Raw genomic sequence first — 26544 nt, 5'->3', positions numbered from 1 at the left:
TCTTCTTCAGCGACCAGAAAGACCACAGAAAAGCTTCTCAGCCTAGATGGAAATTGGTTAGGTAGAAGCCTAGCTTGCTCCCTTCAGTTTGAGCTACTCTAAAAGGTTTAATGCTATTCAGGGAAGTGACTCTTGCTTACCTTGTTTGAAATAAAACAGTTAATAGTTCTAGGTAAGGTTCTAAACAGGCAATTTCCATCCATTAATTCTATAGTAAAAGAAATAAGCATGTTAGAGAATATTGAACTGAAGCTGTCTAGAATTAATTGCTTAGCATAACTTGCTTAGCATTAGTAGCTAAATTTGCTGAAGCCTTAGACCTCAGGCTGTGAACTTGCTGTGAACTTTTACTTAGATAAGTAAAAGGGGGCCCCAGAGCCGGTTCAAGCTGGAGAGATAAAGAAGCTACACTGACAGCAGGAGCAGCCAACCTTGAAGATAAGCAGCAGCCTGCCTAGAGACAATGAAGGGGCCCAGTGAAGAAGGGGAAGAACCGAGACCTAACTATTACTATTGGTCCAAACTATCGCTTAAGGGGTGGGGAATTTAGATTGTAAGGGTATAATTGCCCAGGAATTTCTTTGTTCGGGGTCCCTCTTTGGAGGCACCCAGCTCGAGCTGTAATTACCACACGTATGTCATTAAATTTTATTTTTCTTCAATCTGACTTCGAACTTCTGCCTCAGCAGGAACCTAGGGTCGGACCCTGTTATGGAGGCCAGCGAGCCTGATTTTCTATAACAGTTTGGCGACCCAGGTGGGACCCTAGGTGACCACCGTTGGGGCCTCTCGTCTCCAAACGATCATCTGGCGCCATCGGGTGAGTTCACCTGGGATCTTTGGCAACGGGAGGCACCAAGAGGGTGAGTCTTAAATTCCTGCCTAAATTCTAAATTCTGGTTTGGTAACAAAGTGCACTGTAAGGGGTACGTGGGCTGATCACCGTAAGGCGTACCAGGTTTTGGGGTGGGTTCGAGTCCCACTCCCGGGTTTTGGGGTGGGTTCGAGTCCCACGCCCAGGTTTGGAGTGGGTTCGAGTCCCACTCCCGGGTTTTGGGGTGGGTTCGAGTCCCACGCCCAGGTTTGGGGTGGGTTCGAGTCCCACGCCCAGGTTTGGGGTGGGTTCGAGTCCCACTCCCGGGTTTTGGGGTGGGTTCGAGTCCCACGCCCAGGTTTGGGGTGGGTTCGAGTCCCACGCCCAGGTTTGGAGTGGGTTCGAGTCCCACTCCCGGGTTTTGGGGTGGGTTCGAGTCCCACGCCCAGGTTTGGGGTGGGTTCGAGTCCCATGCCCAGGTTTGGGGTGGGTTCGAGTCCCACTCCCGGGTTTTGGGGTGGGTTCGAGTCCCACGCCCAGGTTTTGAGAGGGTTCGAGTCCCGTCTCACTCCGGCCGGAAGGGGGGGGAGTGCGCAGCCTGATCAGCAAGACTAACTTAGAGTTACTGTGACTGGTGTGAGTGTGGATACCGGTACTGTGACTGGTGTGTGTGTGTGTGTGACCTGGGAACCGAAAGGGGCACCCGTCGGCTGACAGAGCCGCCCACTGCGAAGGGACGGCAGTCCTAGCAGTCAAAGACTCGGGTGGTGTGAGTGCGGTTCCCAGAGAAGAGAGAGTGAGAGAGAGAGAGTGATCACACCTGCTGCAGGGAGAAGAAGAAAAAAAAAAAAAAAAAAAAAAAAAAGCCACAATATGGGAAATAAGTTCAGCATAGAAAAGGGGATGGTAACCCGGCGGAACGATGGCCGCCACAGGGAACCTTTGATCATCAGGAGTTAACTTTCCTGCGTCACCATTTAGAGGATAGGTTCCCCAGACAAATGGATTATTGGTATGTATGGGACAATTGGGCATTTGCTAGACAAAAGGAGGCACCTAGGAAAGAAAGAAGAAGTTTTTCTCAGAGTATTGAAAGTAGTGCAGCTGCTAAAACGCTTGTGGAAACTGCTCCACCCTATGCGCTATCCTCTGCTTCAACTTCTCTATACCCCCCCTTGCCTTCCCCCTCTGCCTTTCAAGCCCCTTTGCACGTCGTTCCTGTGCCAGGAGTGCCCCCGCCAGGTCCGGACGGGGCACCTCGGGTAGCTACAACGCGAATTTACCGACCCTGGGGGCCCCAAGATTTGGTTGTATGGGGTCAACAAACTCCCAGGCTTAGGGAAGATCCAGAGAAAGTGTTACAAATTGTAAGAGGAATACTGCGGGCGTATGATCCTACATGGGGGGATGTGCAAATGCTCCTTGAAGCCGTGTTCACTCCAGATGAAAAACACTCAATTCTGGATGCAAACCGTCGTTGGGCAGAAGAGGGGGGTGTTGTAGCTGCCCGAACAGCCTGGCCAATTGTGGACCCCGGGTGGAATTATAATGTAGAGGCAGATTACAGGCAGTTGCAATTAGCCAGACAAGGCTTAGAAGAAGCTATACGGTTAGCAGGACAAAAGACTGCGAATTGGTCTAAAATAAGGGAGTGTCAGCAACAACCTGAGGAACACCCCTCAGCTTTCCTTTCCAGACTATTTAAACAAATCAGAATGTTTGGAGGGGGGATAGACCCAGAAGCCGAGGCTAATAGGCCCCTAATAGTTTCTACATTTGTAGATCAAACGGCCTTGGACATTAAAAAGTATTTTTCTAAACATGTTCCTGACTGGCCAGGGAAGTCTATGGATGAAATAGTACGCTTAGCCACATTTGTATATAACGGTCGAGATGAAGAGAAGGTGAAAGAAAAGAGACGACAGAAGAAGGAGGAAGTGAGTGTGTTAGCGGCTGTATTAAGAGACGAGTTTAAAGAAACTAGAGGGAGGGGACGAGCAAGGGTCAGAGGAGACAGGCGGAACCAAAGCGAACGTATTGTATGCTTAAGAGTTAATGATTATTGCCATTATTGTGGTGAACAAGGGCACTGGCAGCAGGAATGCCCAGTGAGACCCCGCATGCCTAGGAATAGAAGGGATGGCATGGGACAGCCGAGTGCTGGGAATGACACCAGGCAATTCCCAGCCAGTCCACAATGACAGGAGATGGGAGACCCAGAAATCACCGTGGGAATTGGGGTAAATTTATGGGATATAGATTTGGATTTCAGGGGGCAGGTAATGGCAAATATAGCAGGTCAAGAAATTCCCTTCTTAGTGGATACTGGAGCTACCCTTTCTCTTCTGAATTTTGAGCCTAAAGGATGTAAGTCATCAGATAAAATAACAATACAGGGAGTAATGGGAAAAGGCGAACGAACATTGACTAAGCCCTTGTTGCTCACTATTGGAGGAAAAGGAGTGTGGGGACGTTTCATAATTTCCATGGATTCACCCTTTTGCCTTTTAGGGAGGGATCTCTTACAAGCCCTGGATACTCAGATCTGCTTACAGCCGGAAGGGATGAAATTAATAATAATGGGCTCATGTGTTCTGGCTGAGACACCAGAACCAGAGTCAACTAATCTGCAAATTCCGACAGGTTTAGAATCAGTTCCTGGAAAGTTATGGAGCTCTTCAGGAATGGATGTTGGACTATTGAAATCAGCTAGTCCAGTCTCAATCAAAACAAGGGGAGGATTACCTCCCGCGGTTAAACAATACCCTATCCCAAAGGAAGCAGAGAAGAGTATCCAAAAGCAAATTGATCACTATCTAAAACTGGGTATCCTTAGAGTTTGTGAATCCCCATACAACACTCCAATTCTGCCAGTGAGAAAAAATAGGCAGGATTCTGATGGCGATCCGGAGTATCGGTTTGTGCAAGACCTAAGAGTTATAAACCAACATGTAATTGCTCCACATCCAGTAGTTCCTGATCCATCAACTATATTACTACAGATACCCCATTGGGCAACTTATTTTACCGTGATTGATTTAACAGCAGCCTTTTTTAGTATACCGGTAGCTGAGGACAGTCAAGATCTTTTTGCCTTCACTTGGAGGGGACAACAATTGACCTGGACTAGACTACCACAGGGATTTACTGGGTCTCCGACTATTTTTTCACGTATACTTAAAAATGATCTGGCAGATATCGAACTTCCAGGACATTCAGTGTTAATACAGTATGTGGATGATTTGTTATTAGCAAGTAAAGACTACGAGACATGTTTGAAAGACACTATTTCTCTATGTAACGCCCTTGCTGAGAAAGGACATCGAGCATCTCCGTCCAAGCTCCAGCTGTGTCAACAAGAGGTAAAATATTTGGGGTTTATCTTGAAGGAGGGACACAGATTGATTGATCCAGAACGGGTAAAGATAATTCTTGATATACCCCGCCCTATAACAAAAAAACAACTTAGGGGATTTTTAGGAGCTGTGGGATTTTGCCGACCATGGATCCCCGGGTTGGGAGAACTTACCAAACCTTTAGTCCAGGCGACAAATAAGGAGGAGACAGAGCCTTTGACCTGGGGTCCAGAAAAAGAGAAAGCTTTCATATCTGTAAAAAGGGCATTGGTCTCAGCCCCAGCTCTAGGACTACCAGATTATAGTAAACCATTTGAATTATTCGTTCATGAACGACAGGGAGTAGCAAGTGGAGTACTCACTCAAAAACTAGGTCCTCACCGTAGACCAGTGGCCTATTACTCCACCCAACTAGACGCGGTAATCAAGGGCACTCCAGGATGCATCAGAGCAATAGCAGCTACAGCAGCCCTTATTGAAAAAACACGACCTGTAGTTTTGGGTCACCAAATGACTGTGTATGTGCCACATGAAGTGGAATTGTTAATGAAACAATATGCTACCCAGTCACTGTCCCCACAGAGAGCTCACCGCTATGAACTAATAATACTACATGCAGATAATGTGACCTTAAAGAGATGCAACATCTTAAATCCAGCGACGCTATTACCCCTACCTGAAGATGGAGAGCCTCATCATTCCTGTGAACAGGTGGTTGTCAACTCGAGCAAGCCCCGGGAGGATCTCAAAGACGAACCTTTGGGAAACCCAGACCTAGTTCTGTTTACAGATGGATCATCCTACTATTTGGACGGAAGACGTCATTCAGGCTATGCTGTTACCAACCTCTTTGAGGTACTTGAGGCTAATCCCTTACCTCCGTCTATAAGTGCTCAAGGGGCAGAACTAATAGCATTAACCCAAGCAGCAAAAATGGGTAAGAACCTGCGAGTAAATGTATATACCGACTCAAAATACGCATTCGGAGTGTGTCATGCCACTGGGATGTTATGGAAAGAACGAGGATTTTTTACATCATCAGGAAAGAAAATAGCTAATGGAGAAGAAATACGTAATTTGCTAGAATCAGTTCAACTGCCCAAAGAAATTGCTGTAATACATTGCCCAGCCCATACTAAAAACATTACAGAAATTAGTAAAGGAAATGCTTTAGCTGATGCCGCCGCGAAGGCGGCAGCCCGACAACCTTTGAGAGAATGTATGGTTGCAGTTCCAATGACGGACCAGAGCGAATGGCCAAATTTAATAGACCCCAAAACCATGTATGAGGAAGATTGCTTAGCAGAAGAGAAAAGACAATGGGAAAAGTGGGAAGCAAAACAAGATGATGATGGAATATGGACAATTGGAGGAAAGCCAATTCTACCAAAGAAATATGTAATTACTGTAGCTAGGTGGTTCCATGATAAAGCTCATGGGGGAGCAGAGGTGGTAGCCAACCAGGTACAAAAGGTATGGGCAGCTCCAGGAATTTACACTGCTGCAAAAAGAATAACCAACAGCTGCCCGACCTGCCAAAAGTTCTCAAGCAGCAAACCAAGCTCAGAGTTAGGGGGACGACCATGGGCCTACTTCCCTTTTCAAAGGCTACAAGTAGATTATGCGGATATGCCAGCCGCCAATGGGTACAAACATTTGTTAGTGATAGTAGATCAGTTATCGGGCTGGGTAGAGGCTTTCCCAACAAGGAAGGCTGACTCAGGAGGGGTAGTAAAAGCCTTACTAAAAGAAATCATACCCAGGTATGGGGTTCCAGAAGCCATTGATTCCGACAGGGGCGCCCATTTTACAGCAAACATAATCGATCAATTATATAAATCACTAGGAATAGGGAAAAACCTACATACCCCTTACCACCCACAATCTTCAGGACAGGTAGAAAGAATGAACAGAACACTAAAAGAAAAAATAGCAAAAGTATGTACACATACTAACCTAAAATGGCCCGAAGCTCTAAACTTAGCCCTGTGGGATGTTCGAAATGCTCCACGACAACCCATAGGGCTAACACCAGCAGAAATTCTCTTCGGAAGACATTTAGCTATACCAGGGACTTATATCCCAGCTAAGACCAGCCTGTTGGATGGAGATGAACGGCTAACCCAGTATGTCATAGGTATGCAAAAAAGGTTTGAAAATCTTAAAAAGTATGCTCAATGGTATCAATCTACACCACCTGAAATACAAGTGCACGATATACAGCCTGGGGATGAAGTTTTAGTTAAAGTATTTTTACGAAAATCCAAGTTAGAACCTAAATGGGACGGGCCTTATACTGTTTTATTGAGCTCTTATTTTGCTGTTAAAGTTTTAGGAAAGGAAAATTGGATACACCATTCTCATGTTAAACGAGTGGTGAATGACCAAACGAATAATTCCTGAGAAACCTCTTTCACTAACAAGAAGAAGAAGAAGCAAATGAAGTGGAACGCTGCATTACTCTTGGTACTATTGATCTGAGTAACTGTGACAGCACGCACCTCACAGGATGGCAGACAGAAGTATTGTGCTCATATTACTATTCCAAACACTGACAGTACTGTTCCTCTTAATCTGTGGTCAAAGAACCTTAGAATGGCCATGGTCCCAGGCTCATGTTAAGCATACCGGAAGTATGGGACTAAGATCTAATAAAGACTTGAACCTCGTAACTGTAGTCATGCGTGGAGCTGAAGTATGCTTAGAAAATGAATGGAGCTGGGATAGTATTAACCGACTTCCTCAACTCCTGGGAAAGACAGGACAGGAAATAAAGATAGGATGCCGGGTGGTCAATGGGTCCACCCATAAAAAGGTAAATCAAATCTCTGTGACTGAAGTCAAATCAAACAAGAGAGGAAAGAAAAATTGTGATACTGAAAGATTGGACTGTTGGTACAATTTTACTCTAGTACAACCTGTTTTTGTAGTTTGTCTCTGGGCTCACCATAGTGTGGGATTATCATTTAAATTCAAAATAGGCATCATGGAGCTCAATACAACATCCGCCCCGACTGTAACTGTTTCCCCCAGCATAAATACCTCTACTATTATAAAGGATAAGAAAATTCTATCCCCACTGATTTCCAAAATTGGACCATATGTGATTAAAAATACAGGCCAACAACAAGTGTTATTTAATCCATCATGGTCTCTTAAACGAATAGAACTGTTAATGCAAATTAATATCTCTACAATCAAACCAGCTTGTTCACCATTCCTAAGAACGTCCTATACAGGATGGTTAGCATGGCTACGTGGACGAACCCTCGCCTCTCCAAGACGAACAAGGAGAGATGTAACCGGTATCATAGGAACAGGATTGGGAGTCTTAAATAGTACAGATGCCGAGGTACTCGTAAATAAACTGAGCACAACAACAGGTGACTTAAACAAATTAGAACACCCATTACGGTCCTCCCTATTAGCATTGGGAACTAACCAATGGCTGTTGTCTGATGTATTGCCTCAGTGGGAAGGAATTAACGAAAGGGACCACCAATTGATTGTGGATGCACTTGGTGCAGTCCAAATTAATGTTTCTCTAGCTCTCAGTTGTATCCAAGCGCAACTGTGGATGCAATCTATGGTAGCAGCAATTATAAGGGAAGGTGAAGAGGGCACTTTACCCACTGAAATTCGAAAGGTAATTTGGGATAATGCAACTAAATTTGAAAAAGAATTCCAGTCCTGGTGGTACTTAGTCAATTTTACTTATAACCCCATCGATAATAAGGCCACAGCTTTTGTCTTAACAATACGCAATGCTTCGGTATACACCATATACCCGATCATTGCGCTGGGATTAAGCCACAATGGGACTATACTCTATCCGATAGAACATAGAGTATGGGCTCAACGAAACAGAAACAAATGGCAAACTGTTGATGTTAACGCATGTGTTGTACGGGAACAACAAGGATTTATTTGTGAGAGTAATACCATCAAAGCTCAAGACATTTGTCTTGATACGGAACAAAATGTTTGTCATTTTGAAATACACCCTGATGAAACCCCTGAAACTGTACTTGTATATACTGGAAAAGGGTGTGTCTGTATGAGAACTCTCTGTAATCTTATATTCATAGATAACATTACTGTAGACACAAGTAATCATTCAAATATTTGTGTTTGTAATTTTTCTAAAGTTATGGGCTGTGACTTTAATTATTCAGCTCCTGTTGTGTCTCATCAATTAATACAATCTAATTATACCTTAAGTCAAGATTTATTACCTACCCCCATCGGAATGAACCTTACATTGGTACGGAAACTACTACAACATGATGACCTGTGTCAACTGTTAAAACGCATCCGAAATAATGGACAAAAAACTCTAATCACTGTTCATCATGATGCAGAAGAGATACTCCATATCTTGGAAAGAGTGAAGAAGAATGGAGAATATCATTGGTGGGAGACTCTTCTGGGATGGTCACCAACTGCAACAGGGATCTATAATCACATGTTGCACCCAGTAATAGTTATGTTAAGTTTGACCATGTTATGCCTATTGCTTACAACCATATTGTATATAAGATTATGGAGAGTGATAGTACGCCTCGAAAGGCTTCGAGAACTCTGCTTAACATATTAGCAGGGATGCTTAATAAAAACAAAGGGAGGACTGTTAGAGAATATTGAACTGAAGCTGTCTAGAATTAATTGCTTAGCATAACTTGCTTAGCATTAGTAGCTAAATTTGCTGAAGCCTTAGACCTCAGGCTGTGAACTTGCTGTGAACTTTTACTTAGATAAGTAAAAGGGGGCCCCAGAGCCGGTTCAAGCTGGAGAGATAAAGAAGCTACACTGACAGCAGGAGCAGCCAACCTTGAAGATAAGCAGCAGCCTGCCTAGAGACAATGAAGGGGCCCAGTGAAGAAGGGGAAGAACCGAGACCTAACTATTACTATTGGTCCAAACTATCGCTTAAGGGGTGGGGAATTTAGATTGTAAGGGTATAATTGCCCAGGAATTTCTTTGTTCGGGGTCCCTCTTTGGAGGCACCCAGCTCGAGCTGTAATTACCACACGTATGTCATTAAATTTTATTTTTCTTCAATCTGACTTCGAACTTCTGCCTCAGCAGGAACCTAGGGTCGGACCCTGTTATGGAGGCCAGCGAGCCTGATTTTCCATAACAAGCATCTATTGCTTTTGCCTTTGAATTATGCTGCCTTTCCCATGCCCTTTCACCAGCTTCTGTCTGAACCTAAAAGGTTGCCAAATATTCTTAAAGAGGTACTCTAGCTGCTCTGCTGCTAAATCTGCGTACAAAATGCAGGTTGAAACCTTCATCAGGATGTAGCAAGTCAGCGTCACTGGATTGCAACTGTTAGATTGTTTGCACAGGCTTTAATGATTGACACTGCTAAGCAAAAGAAAAAAAGGCACACAAGATCAGAAGAGGTGAAGGAGTTCATTTATAACAGAATTCTACATCTGACTCTCATTTATTTGCCTAAAACAAGGTGTTCGGGAAGCCAAGACACTAGAAGTAGGAAATGATTTTAGTATAAGGTGCATATAAAGAGACAGAGGAAAGTAACTACATGTCATTTGAAACATACAGAAAGATTTTTCTTACTTGGAACTGTCATGCTTCAGGCCTATTCGGCAGATCAAACACAAAATGACAGCCATGAAAAACAAAGCAGAAGAAAAACTTTAAAGCATCTTCCCCACAATGGTCAAGATCAGCCAGCCACTCTTCTGAGAAGGAGAGCTATGTCTTAGAAAAAGAAGTCCAATCTAGGAAGCTCTTAGGTGAAGCCCCAAGTGTTTTAATCCTACAAATGAGTAGCCAAGATGTTTTTTCAAGCAGGGGCTTCAAATTCTGTTGTAGGGCACTCAAGTGCCCCCACTTCTGAACAGCCAGCATAGCAAGACACTGACTCTGGAAACCCTAGGATACTCCACAGCCTACCGAGTGAAGAAGAAAGAAAACCAAATAGAAGTTCATCAAAATCAAACTGTTTCCCATTCACACACAAAGCTACACACTACACCCTTTCCCTTTGCCCAACACTGGCAAATACACAGCCATGCAGCAACTCATATCTGGCTGAAAAACATATTTTTCCTGACACAGCAGCTGGCTGATCCTTCTGGCATCCCTTAGACTCCTCATTTAGTAAGTCAGGTTCTAAGGGTGCTTAGGACCAGCTTCTGGATCCAGGGAACGAGGGGGGTTAGGTGAATGTTAAGTACCTACCTGTTCATACTTAGGTGTACCTGAAAAGGTATAGCAACCTGTAGCTGCAGGTACCTAAGAAGCTTTCGGGTAAAATGCAGGCAGTACACTGAGACATCTCAGACTTTAACTTCGGATTTAAACATGAAGCAGTTGGGGTGGGGGGATTGGCACGTCCAGCTTTTTCTTTACAAAAATCTCACACTCCCCTGCCGCTACTATTTATAGGTCTCTGCTCAGCCAGTAAGGTAGAAAAGCGCTTTTCAGCAATTGCTTGAAGGAACTTAAGAGCTGGCAGGAGGAGAGCAGCAGAAGCCTCCCAAGCTCGTGGCTAAGAGGCAGGTACCCGCAGAGGCCGCGGCCGCCTCCGCTCGCGGCCGCCCCGGGCAGGGCGCACGCGCCGCCCGGCCGGGTCACCCGGGAAAGCCCTGAGGCGGCCGTCGCCCAGCGCGGCCGTGCCACGCCGCGAGGCACGTGCTCTCGGGCGGCCCAGCACGGCGCGGCCGGGCTTTTGAGGGCAGAGCAGACCGTGCGACGGGCACGGTTGAACTGTTTTCATTTTCAGTGCCTGACAGGGGAGAGAAAAGACTCAGGCTCCAGGAAACGCGCTGCTCGCGGCCGCAACAGGCTCGCTTGCCAGGAAGCTGCTCAAGTAACGGGTCGGCGAGGGCTCCCGGCGCTAGGGAGAGCGGCGCATCCTTCGAGCGCGGCTGACGCTAGCTGCGAGGAGACAGGGGAGGCTGAAGCGCAAACCCGCCGCCGAGAACAGGGGAAGAGCAAGAAACGGCGCCAGGGAAGGAAGCGGCCGCCCGAGCGCCCCTCGCAGCACAGCAAGGGGGCGGCCGCAGCCCCGCGCCCGGGCGAGGCCGTTGCGAAGCGCCCCGGGGCCGGCCCCGCCGCCGCGGTCCTCACCCTTGTCGTCCGGCACCATGCTGATGGTGCCGCCCGTGTTGATGACCAGCACCCGCGACATCGCGCCGACCGGGCAGCCGGGCCGCTCCGCGCCGGGGCTGCGGGCCAGGGCCCGGCGCAAGGAGGGTGCCCCGGCGGCGGGCAGCGCCGTCGCCTCCATCGCGCCGCTGAGGAACCGCTACCTCCCGCCCGGCCGGCGAAAGGGCGGTTATAGGGCGGCGCGGCGCGGCGGGGCCGCCCCCTCCCGCCCCCAGCCGGCCGCGGCGGCGGGGGCGGAGGCAGCGCCGGGCTCGGCGAGCAAGCGAGCGCTCCGGCCCCGCCGCCGCGGGGCAGCACCGCCCCGCCGCGCTCTGCGGCCCCGCGGCGAAGCAAAGAGCGAGTCACTGGAGGGCGACGAGGCGGGCGAGGGCAGCGGGCGCCCTGCGGCCGGTAAACAAGCCGCCGGGGCGGCGCTCCGGTGAGGCGGCGCGGGCAGCGGCGGAGGCCTTGGCCCGCAGCCGGCCCCGCCGCCGCCCCCGGCCTCGCCGCCGCCCCTGGCCAGAAAGCCTCGGCGGGGGACGGGACGGGACCCCGCGGGGGGACTCGTTCCCAGTAAGCGCTTTCCACAGCGGAGCGCCTTGGCCTCAGTTTCGTTTCACGCTTCGTTTTGCACCAGGCTTTCTTACGAGAAAGGAAGGAGTTTTCGCTTTCACGCTGGCTGTGCGTCAAGTCCGGGAACAGGCAGAGCGCAGGGCCGTGCTGCCGGGACAGCTGCCTGACTGAGACAGCTGGGACACGCGGGAGAGGTCAAAACTGTGGAGTTAAGCCATGTGTCAGGCATCTGCAAGACTAGACAGGCGATGAACGATTTACGAGACCATATGTAGAGTATTATTAGGAAATTCACTTGTTTGAGCAGGAGCTGAACAGGGAGGAGGAGTGCGAGCACAAGATCATGGCCTTTCCCCGGGGCAGTATGCCACACGATTCCTAGCAACTCGGAGAAAGGTCTTACAAAAGGAGTCAACAGCATCCGTTTCATGAAAAGCGCTAGCCACGTATCTGGGTTGGTTTACATGTAAAAACACCCGATAGCCTGATTCACTGCTGGTTATTCATTTTCCCACTCTGTCTTCATTTTGTATCTGACCCTTTCCTTCACCGCGCTCTCCCTGGGTATTCGGATTTGCTCTGTTAGGTCATGGCTCCCTTGGGAGCAGCGCTTGCTTGAGCAGGTTTTGGATCTGCCACTTCACTCCAGTCTGCTCATTCACATCCCACATCATCTTATGTACAGATGAAGCTGTCCAGGTGGCTCAACACTGAACCAGAATCAGTGAAGGTAAAGAAATAATCCTAGGGGGAAAAAAGGTTGAAGTGCAGAGTGTTTTCAACCTGGACTAGTTTTCTGATCCAGTTTCTGATCCAAAGAAGGACTGGTGGAAGATGTGAAGGTCAGGGGCTGCCTTGGCTGCAGTGACCATGAGATGGTGGAGTTCAGCATCCTGCGAGGAGGCAGCAGGGCACCAAGTAGGATCGCAACCCTGGACTTCAGGAGAGCAAACTTTGGGCTCTTCAGGGACCTACTTGGAGGAATCCCATGGGTGAGGGCCCTAGAAGGAAGGGGTGTTCAAGAGAGCTGGTTAATATTCAAACATCACCTCCTCCAGGCTCAAGAGCAGTGCATCCCTATGAGTAGGAAGTCAAGCAAAGGAGGCAGGAGACCTGCATGGATGAGCAAGGAGCTCCTGGCAAAACTCAACCAGAAGAAGGAAGTATACAGAAAGTGGAAAGGGGGACAGGCCACTTGGGAGGAATATAGGAACGTTGTCAGAGTATGCAGGGATGCGACGAGGAAAGCTAAGGCCCGTTTGGAATTAAATCTGGCTAGAGATGTCAAGGACAGCAAGAAGGGCTTCTTCAAATACATCAGCAGCAAGAGGAAGACTAGGGAAAATGTGGGCCCTTTGCTGAATGGGGTGGGTGCCCTGGTGACAAAGGATGCAGAGAAGGCAGAGTTACTGAATGCCTTCTTTGCTTCAGTCTTTACTGCTCAGGCCAGCCCTCAGGAACCTCAGACCCTGGAGGCAAGAGAGAAAGTCTGGAGAAAGGAAGACTTTCCCTTGGTGGAGGAGGATCGGGTTAGAGATCATTTAAGCAAACTTGACACCCACAAATCCATGGGCCCTGATGGGATGCACCCACGAGTGCTGAGGGAGCTGGCGGACATTATTGCTAAGCCACTCTCCATCATCTTTGAAAGGTCCTGGAGAACAGGAGAGGTGCCTGAAGACTGGAAGAAAGCCAATGTCACCCCAGTCTTCAAAAAGGGCAAGAAGGAGGACCCAGGGAACTACAGGCCAGTCAGTCTCACCTGCATCCCTGGAAAGGTGATGGAGCAGCTCATCCTGGAGGCCATTTCCAAGCATGTGGAGGACAAGGTGGTGATCAGGAGTAGTCAGCATGGCTTCACCAAGGGGAAATCATGCCTAACCAATCTGATAGCCTTCTATGATGGAATGACTGGCTGGGGAGATGAGGGGAGAGCAGTGGATGTTGTCTACCTAGACTTCAGCAAGGCTTTCGACACTGTCTCCCATAGCATCCTCATAGACAAGCTCAGGAAGTGTGGGTTAGATGAGTGGACAGCGAGGTGGATTGAGAACTGGCTGAATGGCAGAGCTCAGAGGGTTGTGATCAGTGGCACAGAGTCTAGTTGGAGGCCTGTAGCTAGCGGTGTCCCCCAGGGGTCAGTCCTGGGTCCAGTCTTGTTCAAATTCTTCATCAATGACCTGGATGAAGGGACAGAGTGCACCCTCAGCAAGTTTGCTGACAATACAAAACTGGGAGGAGTGGCTGATACACCAGAGGGCTGTGCTGCCATTCAGAGAGACCTGGACAGGCTGGAGAGGTGGGCGGAGAGGAACCTCATGAAGTTCAGCGAAGGCAAGTGCAGGGTCCTGCACCTGGGGAAGAATAACCCCATGCACCAGTACAGGTTGGGGGTTGACCTGCTGGAGAGCAGCTCTGCAGAGAAGGACCTGGGAGTGCTGGTGGACACCAAGTTAAGCATGAGGCAGCAATGTGCCCTTGTGGCCAAGAAGGCCAATGGGATCCTGGGGTGCATCAGGAAGAGTGTTGCCAGCAGGTCGAGGGAGGTGATTCTCCCCCTCTACTCAGCCCTGGTGAGGCCACATCTGCAGTACTGTGTCCAGTTCTGGGCTCCCCAGCACAAGAGGGATGTGGCACTACTGGAGCAAGTCCAGCGAAGGGCTACAAAGATGATTAGGGGACTGGAGCATCTCTCTTATGAGGAAAGGCTGAGAGAGCTGGGCCTGTTTAGCCTGGAGAAGAGAAGGCTGAGAGGAGATCTTATCAACGTGTACAAGTATCTGAAGGGAGGGTGTCGAGAGGATGGGACCAGACTCTTTTCAGTGGTGCCGAGCGACAGGACGCGAGGCAACGGGCACAAACTGAAACACAGTTTAGCGTGAAGCCCTGCTAATTTTTATACTGGACGAACAAAAGCAACAAGAATAGAGATGAAAGCAAAAGGCTGAGGGTAGGAAGGTCTTACATCAACTCCTACACTGAACGAGATACCCACAGAACTATGTCCTAAGACTTCCAAATCCAGGGAGGAGCCTGACCAAGAAAAAAAGGGAAAAAAAAGGGGGGGGGGAAGACAATCCCAGCTACTCTCTTCTTTTTTTGGAAAGCAGAAATACAATTTTCCCCCTCCCTGATAAAACATAATGACTTTAATTAAAACTGTTCCCTCCACCCTAATGTAGAAGTTTATCAGTACACAAAATCTTGTCATTTTTCATTATTCGATCATGTATCTTTCAGCACAGAAGAGAAACTATCCAGCTAGCAGTTTTCTGCCCAAATTTAACATAAACTGTAGGCTATTGAAAAAAATAGCAGTGATGATTGGAGGTAGAAGTGAATTACCTACTAACTCCAGCTGCTGTTGTTTAAATGTGTACGGCATGTCCTCTGCTACTTGGAGTAACTTAGGAAGAAATTATGTAAAAAGGATTATTAGCATTAAAGTCTACAGTGAGATGATTTCAGATTCTGCAGGACTTCTTTCAGAAAGACTTTCCAGTGAATAAGCTTTTGCCTATCCAGTAGACAATCAGATTTAAATAAACAGGAACTATAAAATTGCCAATATTGTTTATGTCATGTAAATCTGTTTTCTTTCTCATCTCTGATCAAAGAGACCCAATTCAAAGAATTTAAAGCTTTGACTTCAGAAGGGAACAAGACAACACATCTTCAGTTCAACTGTAAATTTAACTAAAGTTCAATTTGAGATTGATTACTAGAGTTGGTCAGAATTTCAAAAATTTTTGTAATAGAATAATGGACTTTTGAAAACATTTTTGGCAAAAAATTGGTAAAAATTGTTCCAATTTTAAAAATTTAAATGATGTGTGTTTACCGTTCTTTTCTTTTTCCATATAATTTTATTTAAAAAAAAATCAAAACTGTATGCTAATAACTGCATACACCTGATATCACTTCAAATGTTGGAGTACAGCAGTATGAATAACATTACATCATTTTACAATTTACTGTAGAGCAGTTCTCCAGTGTAGCAGTAATGACTGATTGCACAGACAGATGGGTGGATGATGCATGGCTAGATACTAGTTCCACAGAAATCATCTATAGAATTCAGAGGAACACCACCTAAATTTAAATTTAAAATGTCGGAAATACATGTGTTGCAACTCACTGAGCTTCCTAATTATGATTAATTTAGTATTTCCCTTAAATGATACCATAAGCAACAGAAACAGGGTAAGCAATAAATCTTAGAACCTTCCCTTCAAGAAGGATGTATTGCAACACTTGGAATAGCTCAAAAAAAGGCTGAGACAGTACATCTCAGAATGTAATGGAAGAAACAAAAGTATCTCATAAAACTTAATTAGCAAGGTTACATTAAAATGTTTAATTTTCTTTTTAGCAGAGGAGAAGAATGATGGCCTTGAATGACTTAATGGACATGACTTCTGGATTTGTTACAAGTGTGAAGCAGAGAATTTTGGAGTCAGAATGGTAAAAGTGGTATTCAATACTCTGTATCTAATAGCATTTGATATATCAGAAGAAACACAGTGACACTCACTACTTGAAAGGAAGTTCTGCCATTGCAGTCAGTTTGTTCCAGGTCTTCACCAGCTCAGTACCAGGCATACAATCCATCAACATGACCTTTAGCTGTAAGGTTGGAAATAAAATACTCATTTTAATGACCAATTTTTCTGCTAGTTAACATTGTTACAGTTATTCTCAACACTGTGAAACAAACCGGGTTAGACAGACTGCCAAGTGAGTGCAAGCGGGAGCTGAGTCAAACCCCCCCCCCCCCAAAACAACAACAAAGAAAACCCAAAACCAAAAACCAAGCAAACAACCCAAAAACTCCAAATCCTGAACAAAAAGAAAAAGAACACCGTTATAATGCAGTACTTAGGAGAACTCTGCAAGGGTATTTTAGCAACTATCAACAAATTAAAGAAAAAAAAAATTATTTTTCATTGCAGGTTTTCTCCCTGAAAAATAATTGTAAGTACAAATTTTTCATGCATTTGGGTTCCTTTTTCTGATGAGTGGTACATGGTAGGCTAATTTGTTACATGTAGCTTACAGATTTTTTCTGGCCTGCACCATTCCAAACTCTCAAAAGTTCTTTTGCAGCCTCTTTAATGAACATATCTAGTGCCCAAATCATCACTGTTATACTGCATTACAGTAAAAATACTTAACATTCTCACACATTACTGCCCATTGCTAAAACATTTATTATTCATTTTCATAATGTCCTGTGAGTTATGTAGGTATTATCCCCATTTTGTAGATGAAGAAACTGAGGTATACATAGCCAGATAAAAGCCCCAGAGTTAAGTGTCAGACTTTTGGCTCTCAGCCCTTTGAATCAAGCCAGTAGTCCTTCACCTGACAACGACTTGAATAATAAAACAGTAGATAAAAAGCAGAAAAACTACTCAGGTTGATTTATTTTTGGACACTAAATGAAAACGAAATTCACTTTCTATCTGTCTGAGACTGAGTTTTTAGTTTGCTTGCTTGTGAAATGAAAATTAGGCATACACTGGAAAGGTCTCCCTGGACAAAGGTGAAAACTGTGGAATTAAGAAATGTGTCAGGAGTTTGCAAAACACTACCTATCCAAATTGATCTAGTTAAATCAAGTGTTAATATAGATACCTTTTGTGCAGTTCAGTTTTGGGGTATACCATATGGTAATATTGGCCCACATACTCCCTTCTTTTGAACTCTTTTGAGACCTGTCTCTATCCCTTTGAGGACATTGACATATGGGATTGGTATTGCCTGAAAACTTGTGACCGCCACTACATGTTTCTTGGTACAGCATGACCCAGCATGCAGTTGTGAAAGAGGTTCTTTTTCTCAACAGTCTCATCAAAAGTGCCACTTACTGCTCAAGGAAGAACAAGCTAATTGTCAGCAAAGATGCCCAGTTGTGCTTGTGAAGATACCGTCTCTTTCTGTGTAACAGGGAGCTCTTACGAAGAGGAGGATGAAGCTTAGTACTTCAACCTTAGAAGCTAACTATTCTGAATACTCGTCCGTTTTATCCTGATCATCATGCTTTAGCTGTCATTGACCATACCTGGAAAAAGGGGCTCATGCCAGGAGCTGAATACCATGGTCCTTGAACAGACATTTGCTATGCCATAGGGATACTTTAGTCTTGCTCCTGCAGAGAAGAACACGTAAACAGTTTTAGGAAACAGTGACAAGACTGAGAGTCATCTACCTCAATAAGAAACAGCAGCAGGATTATTGCTGATAACCCTGGTGATGGTAAGGCTTTAGTAGAGTTGCTAGTGTTATCAAAAAAGACAGAGCAATGCTGAAATGTATATGGCTGTGGAAAACAGGTCACTTCAGGTCCTACAATACCAACAGTTCCTCCAGTCCTTAGCATCTTCAAAGGTGAACTGATGGAGAAGGAGCTACTATTTGTAGTATCATAACAGAAAGAGTGGTGAATTACCAGTACAGGGAACAGAAAGTGCATCTCCATTCCACATCATAAGCTTAACTGAGCTCCAGTTTACATTTCACCTGTTTGTGACCAACAGTGTGCTAGCTGTTTCTCAGATTTTCCTACATCTTTCTGTAACAACCTTCGTAAGTTTTCAGACATACAAGCCCTTCTTCAAGTCTGATGTAGAAGCATAAAGCTTCAAAGCTAAATACAAGTTGAGGGTAATTGCTTAGGGTGTAGTGTCTGGGTAAAAATAGTTGGTATCTCTGGATTACAGGGGAATCTCATGGTTAAGGGAGCCGGGGAGAGTGTGACAAGAGGTGATAATACTGGTACCTTCTGAAAAAAGCTAGGAATGTGTAGCTTATAGACTGTGAAACATTAAGAGGTTAATTGTGGGAAGGGGAACAGATTTGTTTTATTTGCATAAAACAAAATCATCTGTATCGAGTCCTGTATTGATATCTAGTCAACACACTGGTTTTAGTTCTAAGACTCATCTGTGGAAGATGTTTTCTTTTGTATTTTGTTTTCTTTTATATTTTCTTTTGTGATCAGGTGTGAGAGATCAACGATGAAGAAGCTGAAGCTGGTTTCAGGGAAATCTGGTAAGTCTTCAGGTCTGTTATCATGAGGTTTTTATTACTGGACAACTATAGAGACAAATTAGCAAAGTGGCTAGAAGCAAACACTGAGCAAGTAGGACGATTACTGCTAAGCACTACACTGTGCATGAGGCTGGGAACAGGCTGCTGTGTGAATACTGTGAGGCAAAACATCTAGCTGTAGTGCCTAAGTTATTCAGTAAGCCAAAGGAAGAACATGCTTCCTGTATAAAAGAGGTGAGTTTTTTTCATTCCAAGTCACATTAACTTTATTTGTGCCCTGTGCCACAACTTTGGAATAAAATTTAACTCAGTTTCAAGGTAAAATATATTTTATGGGATGGTCCAAGCAATGTCTTCCACTTCCACTTTCTCTGACTCATTATTCAAACAGAGATAGTGTTTATGCACTCCACAGTTCCACAGATCTGGTGTCCTCATCTAAACACCTACTAATACAGGTGAAAAACAGGCAACACTCCAACTTCTTATGTTCTCACTCTTTTATCCTTAAAAGTCAATAATATAGTTGAAAATTTTCACTACATAATTCTGTCTCCTACTGTATAAGTATTCCTGGAATTTGAGGTTTTTAAAAATAGAACATTTTGTATTAGAATAGGATTCCATAGGATTGACATGTCTTCACCTTACAAAAGGGGGTAGAGAGTAGGACAGGTTGAAGACTACACTTACCTTTCTTTCCTTTACTCTTTTTTTTTTTCCTCTTTTTTTAAAATCACTCTAAATCAGAACACTTGCTGATTTACCTTTACTATCCTAAATAAAAATTGTCTTAGTATTAAATGATTCACCCAAAATGCAATTTATGAATGTATTATTTAAATCAGAGGCAAGTATAGGACACAATACCATGCATAACTGATAACAGCTAGAATAAATTCTATATATATATATATTTTTTTTTAATAAGCATGTATTAACAGCTGAGGGACCAGAACCAGTCATGTGAGAATTGAATTTTGGAAGCAATAAATCAGTAAAGATTCTGAACTTCACTGGTTGATCACAAGCTAATCAAATTATCAATCAGTCAACCTAAATAAATAAAAGGAAATGACCATATGAAGGAGAGTGAAGAATATTTTAGATAGCTTCCTGGGAAAAGATGGAGGTTTTAGAATAAGATTAAGAGTTTGTAACACACCACCTAGACTAGCTGGAGAGTTTAGGAAAGTTTTGTGGAAGCCAGCAAGATTAATCTCCATTACTACAATTATAGATGACACCATGGGTTTAAGAGACATCCAGTAGAGTCTAATTCACTTACTTTGGGTAAGTGACAAAGCTTTTAGTCATATCTTTCCACTTTCAGTTCTTCAGCCTCTCTTTCTCCTTCCTCATGACAATTTATCTTCCTCCTTCTAATTATTTACATTTTCCCCCTAAAGTCATGGTTTCAGAGCATTTGTTTTGGAAGCAGTGCTGCCTCAAGCAGTTTCTGCACCTTCTGCTTCTAATATCTGATAAGTTTCATTCTCATGCTGTCTCCTTTGTTGTGCTGACACAACTCTAGATGAAGTTGCGTATCATGGCTTAAGCAGCTGCATTTTGATATCATGCACTTCCTAAAGCACCTTTATTCTTCCCTTCCCTGCCTCTCCTCATACCACACCTGTGCCAACTCTGGTACTCATTTGAGAAGAGAGATTATTTCATTTGCTAACCTGTCCAAGGGGGGGGGGGAAGGGAAGAAGAAGAAAAAGGTTTCTGCCAGGTTACAAGTTTAGCTTCATTCACTGTGTTCATTCACTGTGTAGTCAGAGAAGTGTCAGAGACTATTCAGATGAGGCTGCATGGCTAAGAGCATGGACAGAAGAGGTACACAGGGAAAGGATGTGGAGACCTCCCCCTTTCAGCATTAGTTTGCTATTCCATCAGTCTATTCCTGTGACACCCTATTTGTGCAGCAACACATCCAGCTGCAGAGAGATCCCACATCTAGGTTAAAAATAATCATTTGGGGGGTTGTGGAAGGAATACCGTCACTTGTTCACAGGACGCCCAAGTCCTTATTTGCAGAGCTGCTATGTAATTTGTCAGTCCCCAGCCTGTACTGACTTATGGAGTTATTCTGTCCCAGGTGCAGTATTGTGCATTTGTCTTTGCTGAGTTTTATGAGGTTCCTGTCAGCCTATTCCTCCAGTCTGTTAAGGTCCTTCCTTGCATTTCAGGTTGTCCCTAGAGATGAACCAGCTTTCCTGGGCTCCTCTGCCTGTCAGGACAGCCTCCCAAGATATTTTGCCTACTAGATCTCTGAACAAGCCAAAGCCTGCTCTCCAGAAATCAGTCATTAGGCTATTCTTTGTCTTCCCCACTTCTGTAGTATGAAGGCCTATTTGTGAAATATGTCCTGTTTGCCTTGCACCCAAATATACCACAGAACTGCTCAATTGAAAGTAGGAAGTTAAATAAATATTTTGCTTTGCATAATTGCACAAGAAGGTAAAACTGAAATAATGGTACCCAGACTGCACCTATTTCAAGGAATCAGATGACTTTGTCAGCAAATATGCAATGCCTGTCTGAACATGCAGGAATAGACAGGCACCATGAGATAATGTGACGGTGTGCTCCTTTCCCCCTAGATGTGCTCTTTTCCCCTCAACCTGACCTCCCTGTAAACAGTGCATATGCAGGGGCTAATTGAACATGCACCAACTAAGACCCATCTAGCATGCAAATATGACTATGAGTCAATCATCTCCCCCCCCATAAATAGGGGGCAGCCCAGAGCCCATTGAACTCTCTTGCATGGCAGCAGGCTGCGCTGCAGAACCTCCTCTTGAGCAGGGACGCCTCTCAAGGTTACTCCTTGAGGTTGAGAGATTCCTTACCCATGACAGATCCTCGGTAAGTGATTAATAGCATGCTGAACTTCTGCGAACTTCGCGAAACTTTGTTAACTTATCTCTCTGATTAATTGTGCACATAATCCCTTAGGCATAAACCATTGACCAAGTCTAAGACTAGGATCGGATCCAGCCGCCCCTAGGTTCCTCTCAGAAGGAGTTTAGAAAGCAAGGGGGTCCTTTCCAAACCTCATGACTCAACAGGAGGGTCTCCTTCGCACACAATCCTTTAGGCATAAACCGTTGACCAACTCTGGGACTAGGATCGGATCCAGACGCACCTAGGCTCCTCTCAGAAGGAGTTTAGAAAGCACGGGAGTCCTTTCTGAACCTCATGACTCAACAGGAGAGTCTCCGTTGCGTGTGCATCTGATGCTGTCCCTTCACACAGTAAATAACTGAGTGAACCTTGCCTATTGAACCTTGGTAAATCATTCTTATTTACGATTGAACTTTGTTAAGTCACTATCTTACCACAATAAACATAGTGCTGCTTCCCTCTTACGAGTGAAGTGCATCATTCATTTGCGACAAATAACCACCGTGTGGATGAACTAGAAACAATCATTTGGACAGCCAGATCAGACTGGTTCTGACCCATAAAAGAACTAATCCTTTGGACCACACTGGTCTTGATTCATGCAAAAGCATATATAAACACCAGTGATACACAATGGAGCCTGGAAAAAAGAGAAGATGCCCACTTCAGTTCTGGCTTCTCCCATCAAAGAGCCCTTGAGCCTGGCCATCTTGACCTTGGAGACCAAGAACCACTAGAGATTGCAGCCTCCATAGCCAACAGCTCAGCATCAGACTCACGGTATGACATACATAGCAAGGCTTGACTAATGTTTGATTAATGCTTAATTCTTAGTTAGTAACAGGTGGATTACTTTGGAGCTGAAGCGTAAGTAAATGCTTGTTTATTTGAGATTTGCCTGTTGTCTCAGAACGCTCCTCATCATGGCAGTCCCCACTTCCCTAATAACTGTTGCAACTCTTCCTTGAGGATCCTCAGTGCTGCCAGGTCACAGACACTCCAGCCATGACAGCCCTTGACTGTTGCTTCCCGACAAGCAGATCCTGCTTGTTTGTGAGTAGCAGATCTAGCGGAGCACCTCCTGTATTCAGCCTGTCCAGCACCTTTGTCAGAAAAATTGTCCCTGATGTCCATGAAATCTCCTGAATTGCTTCTCCCTCCCCCCCCCGCCATGTTGCCCTCCCAGCAGGTGTCGGGATTTTAAAGTTCCCCAAGAGAACCAGGGCTTGGGATCAGGAACTGACTTCTCACTGTTTGAAGAAGGCTTCACCTACCTCTGCTTCTTGATGAGGTGGCCTACAGTAGACATACATCATGATATTGCCCTTCCAGCCTTCCACTCTGGTCCTGACTAGTAAACTCTCAACAAGCCTGTAAGCCTAATCCACCATGGAGCCCTGCGCAGCCAAGTCATTCCTTCACCCAGAGCACAACACCAGCTCCCCCAAGCTGCATGTATCAGTATAAAGGCCCTTGGCTGTCCCACTTTCTCAGGTGCTGGAGAGAACCTCCCCTGTTTCCCTGTCCAGTGTACACTTCCATCCACTGATGGACATAGGTTAAAGTCTCCCTCAATCATTTCGCAAGCCTGTTGACAGAGATGTTGTTGCCCATCTTTGTCAGGAAGAACCCATCTCTCCCCAGTAGTCCTTGTTCCCCTAAAAGGCTGTTGTAGTTGCAGAAGCCAAAGCCCTGCCAGCAACACTTGCCACAGCCAGGTGTTAATCTGCAGAATGTGTTTGCATCAGTCCAGGTCCTTTCCCTTGTCCAACAGAAACAAGGAGAATATCACTTGGGCTCCCAACACGGTTGCTATTCATAAAAAACAGACTTATATAATACATACTTTAATAAGTATGTATTAACAAGTTGAGGGACCAGAACCAGACATGAAATTCACTTTCTAAGACTGAGCTCTAGCATGGTTTTTAGTTTACTTGCTTGTTTTTGCTTTGTATGCAATTTTTTTTTTTAAGAGTAGAACATTTCACTCTAAAATACAAGATTTAACACTTGTAATTATTTGCTTTCTTGTACAGTTAAGTTATGATGCTTTTTACCTGCAAAGTTCTTTCTCAGCATTTTCCAGCCATTGCTGCAAAGATGAGCTCCACTTTCACAAAGTAATTGTATCACTTCTCTGTGCCTTTATAAAAGAAAAACATTGTTAAAATAGTGGTAGAAGTTTTGCAGAAAGCACAAGAAACCAGTACTACCAACCCACACAGTCAGACCTAGACCATTAACTTGCTGATTCTCACATTACTTTTTGCTTTCGTAGTTCCCAGCAAGCTAGGTCAATACATCATTCCATACTGAAAAAGGGTAAAGAGTTGCCTATTGCAGGCATGACACTAAAATATTTGCTACTTTGAGGCCTCCTTGGACACATTCTGCTGGCTTGCCTCCTGCAGCTTTCCCTATGATGTGGCCCTACATAACTTTTCTTGTTTTGAAATGCCATGATATGAAGCAAAAGTGGCTAGTGGTCCATAGATTCAAGCCAACTACAAAAGGATATATTTTAACAGTTGAGGAGAATGTTTTATTAGCACATCACAACAATATGACAATATTGCTACTTAGTGAAGGAGCTACAAAAGCAAGTTTGGGGAAACAGAAAAAATTTGTTTCATAAAATAATTGTATATCCATTAACAGCTGCCAAACAGATTACAATACGTAACTTACCATAAAGGCAGTGGTGCTAGTTCTTCATAGTTCTTCAGCATATCTGTTTTAAGTAGAAGCGAGCATAAAACTACTGTTCTCATTTAGGAGGGATGCAGAGTTCACAAGGAATAAAAGGCGCCAGCAGGGGAAAATGGTAATTTATAAAAGACAGGTAATGAGTTTGTCAGCCTAGACTTTTTTAACAAGAAAGGAAGACAAAGAGAATCCTGTTGGTCTGAACTGTCCTTCTACAAAGGCAAAACTAGTAAGTCAAGTTGCCTTGGCAATGACATACACTTTCACAAAGGAATCACATCAGAAATAATAGGTTCCTGGAGTTCCGACAGATTATTAAAAGCTTTACTAATTTGTGTTATTTGACTCAGAGTCAAAAAGCAATTTTCTTCAGAGAAAATCTTTTAAATTGGCCAAATAATATATACAGCATGTTTGAAACTACTATACTTGCAGTCAGTAATACCACTGACCCGTCACCTCTTTGGTTTCACAAATTAAGTGACTTCTGAGAAGCTGAAACTGAAACTTAAATCCTGTCAATTTATTCTTTGTTCTGGAGCCTTACATAAGAAAAACAAACAAACAAACCCTGATTTTTCTTTTTTCTGCATAAACTGGGCTGCATTCCTCAGTGTCTGCATAATTGTTGCTCCATATTTAAAACTAATCAAGTACTTGCTTGAAATGTCCTTCACAAGATGCAACCCGAAGAGGTGTACTATCATCTTAGTCTTGACAACTCAGGTTTCCACCCTATAACACAAAGGGACTCCATCAATTAAGGAGAAACATAACAACAACACAAGAGCAAAGACATCAGGAGTAAGGATAGTTCAGGAGAACAATCATATGAGGACAGACACTTCTAGTTTGTCAGCTTCAGTGCAATAAGTAAAAATCATTAATATTTGATGGCTGCTCAATGGCCTAAGTAAAGTAATTGGGTGCTCTCAGTCAACCTGACAGTCAAATATACAGGGTTACTATTACAACACTTTGAAGTGTGATTTGATACGCATTGATGGATAGATTGAGTAGTAATTGCCCGAGTTTGCAGCAGATCACATAGCTGGTACTCAAGAGTACAATCTAGCAGTAGGCTGCAGGCACTGGCAAGTGTGCAGACTGAACATGGCTTTAAAAAATGAAATAAAAATAGTAATAAAACAGACATACAACTAGGAAAAGGGAACAAATGCCAGTGTGAGTTAATGAAGCACATGAGTGTGCTCATCTACACTGAGGACATGGAGCGTGCTCTAGCCAATACACCAATCGGTTGGAAGGGGAAGGCCAGGGACAGAGCATTTTATACTGATGAGGGAAGGACAGACGGACAGGACGGACGGAGAGAAGGAGCTCTGTTCTTGGGTACCCATGACAAAAATCAAAGTCTGAATGGATATATGGACTCACAGATAGAAAACGTCTGTGAAACAAAATGTAGCTTTTGAATAACAGGTCAGAAATATATTGGACATTTTTACATAGGCTTCATAGGCCATTTTCATACCTCCTGTTGCCCAAGCCATACAAACAGACCTTCGAAAACATTGGATATGATTTAAAAACCACTGTATTGCATTCTGTTGCTTTTCTCAATTCTTCCAACAGATCTTTTCAAGTGTTTGGTACATTATCACGTCTGTAAGTTCAGGTACAATGCCCTTCATTGGGGACTGAAGAAAAGCCTTCACCTATTTATGCAAAGATCAAAATCTTCGTAATGGTACAATTTGATTAGGATTATTCACTCACTCCACATAAATAAAAATTCTTTTGAAAGATCATCTAAAGCAGCTAGATGGAATTTGTTACTGAAATAGTTAACAGCTGATTAATAACTTCTTTTTCTTTCAGACCACATCCATTTGTAGCAAAATGTTGCATGAAATAAAACACAATTAAATCTTCAAATAAGACAACTGAAGTGGGAGAGAGACCATATATAATATGGGGTCAGTTACCAGACCAAGAACAAAACTGAAAAGGATTATCTTAAAAAATTGATTCTAAACCAGGAGA

At 44.4% G+C, this 26544-nt stretch overlaps 2 protein-coding genes and 1 long non-coding RNA gene across 5 annotated transcripts in view; 2 read left to right on the top strand and 1 right to left on the bottom strand.

The window, feature by feature from the left end:
- ASPG (asparaginase) overlaps positions 1-16516 on the bottom strand; it is a 62259-nt gene extending 45743 nt beyond the window's left edge. The window contains exon 1 of one of the 3 annotated variants that reach the window (XM_013940817.2): positions 16400-16516. Coding sequence is in view for 2 of the 3 variants with exons in the window: in XM_067295057.1 (XP_067151158.1) it covers positions 11275-11434 (160 nt within the window). In the remaining variant the exon portion in view is untranslated. Of the gene's footprint in view, positions 1-9756; positions 9772-11274; positions 11468-16399 lie in introns of those variants that run through there. The other 2 variants (XM_067295057.1, XM_013940816.2) reach the window with 2 other exon arrangements.
- On the top strand, positions 207-23455 carry LOC106482992 (uncharacterized). Its single transcript, XR_010883966.1, has 5 exons — positions 207-863; positions 16238-16329; positions 17714-18123; positions 18869-18918; positions 21111-23455. It is a non-coding gene; the product is annotated as an uncharacterized lncRNA (long non-coding RNA).
- LOC136991764 (uncharacterized) lies at positions 6603-9231 on the top strand. Its single transcript, XM_067295056.1, has one exon. The coding sequence runs from the start codon at positions 6680-6682 to the stop codon at positions 8765-8767; it is 2088 nt and encodes a 695-aa protein (XP_067151157.1). The 5' UTR covers positions 6603-6679; the 3' UTR covers positions 8768-9231.
- Positions 23456-26544: the final 3089 nt, after the last annotated feature.

Source organism: Apteryx mantelli, chromosome 4 (assembly GCF_036417845.1).
Source record: "Apteryx mantelli isolate bAptMan1 chromosome 4, bAptMan1.hap1, whole genome shotgun sequence".
Taxonomy (NCBI): Eukaryota; Metazoa; Chordata; class Aves; order Apterygiformes; family Apterygidae; genus Apteryx; species Apteryx mantelli.
Note: the sequence above shows the minus strand (reverse complement) of the source record. Positions and strands in the feature narration are given on the sequence as shown.

Bases quoted from the DNA above. Each gene is read 5' to 3' on its own strand.
- LOC136991764 (XM_067295056.1), top strand. From the start codon at position 6,680: ATGGCAGACAGAAGTATTGTGCTCATATTACTATTCCAAACACTGACA.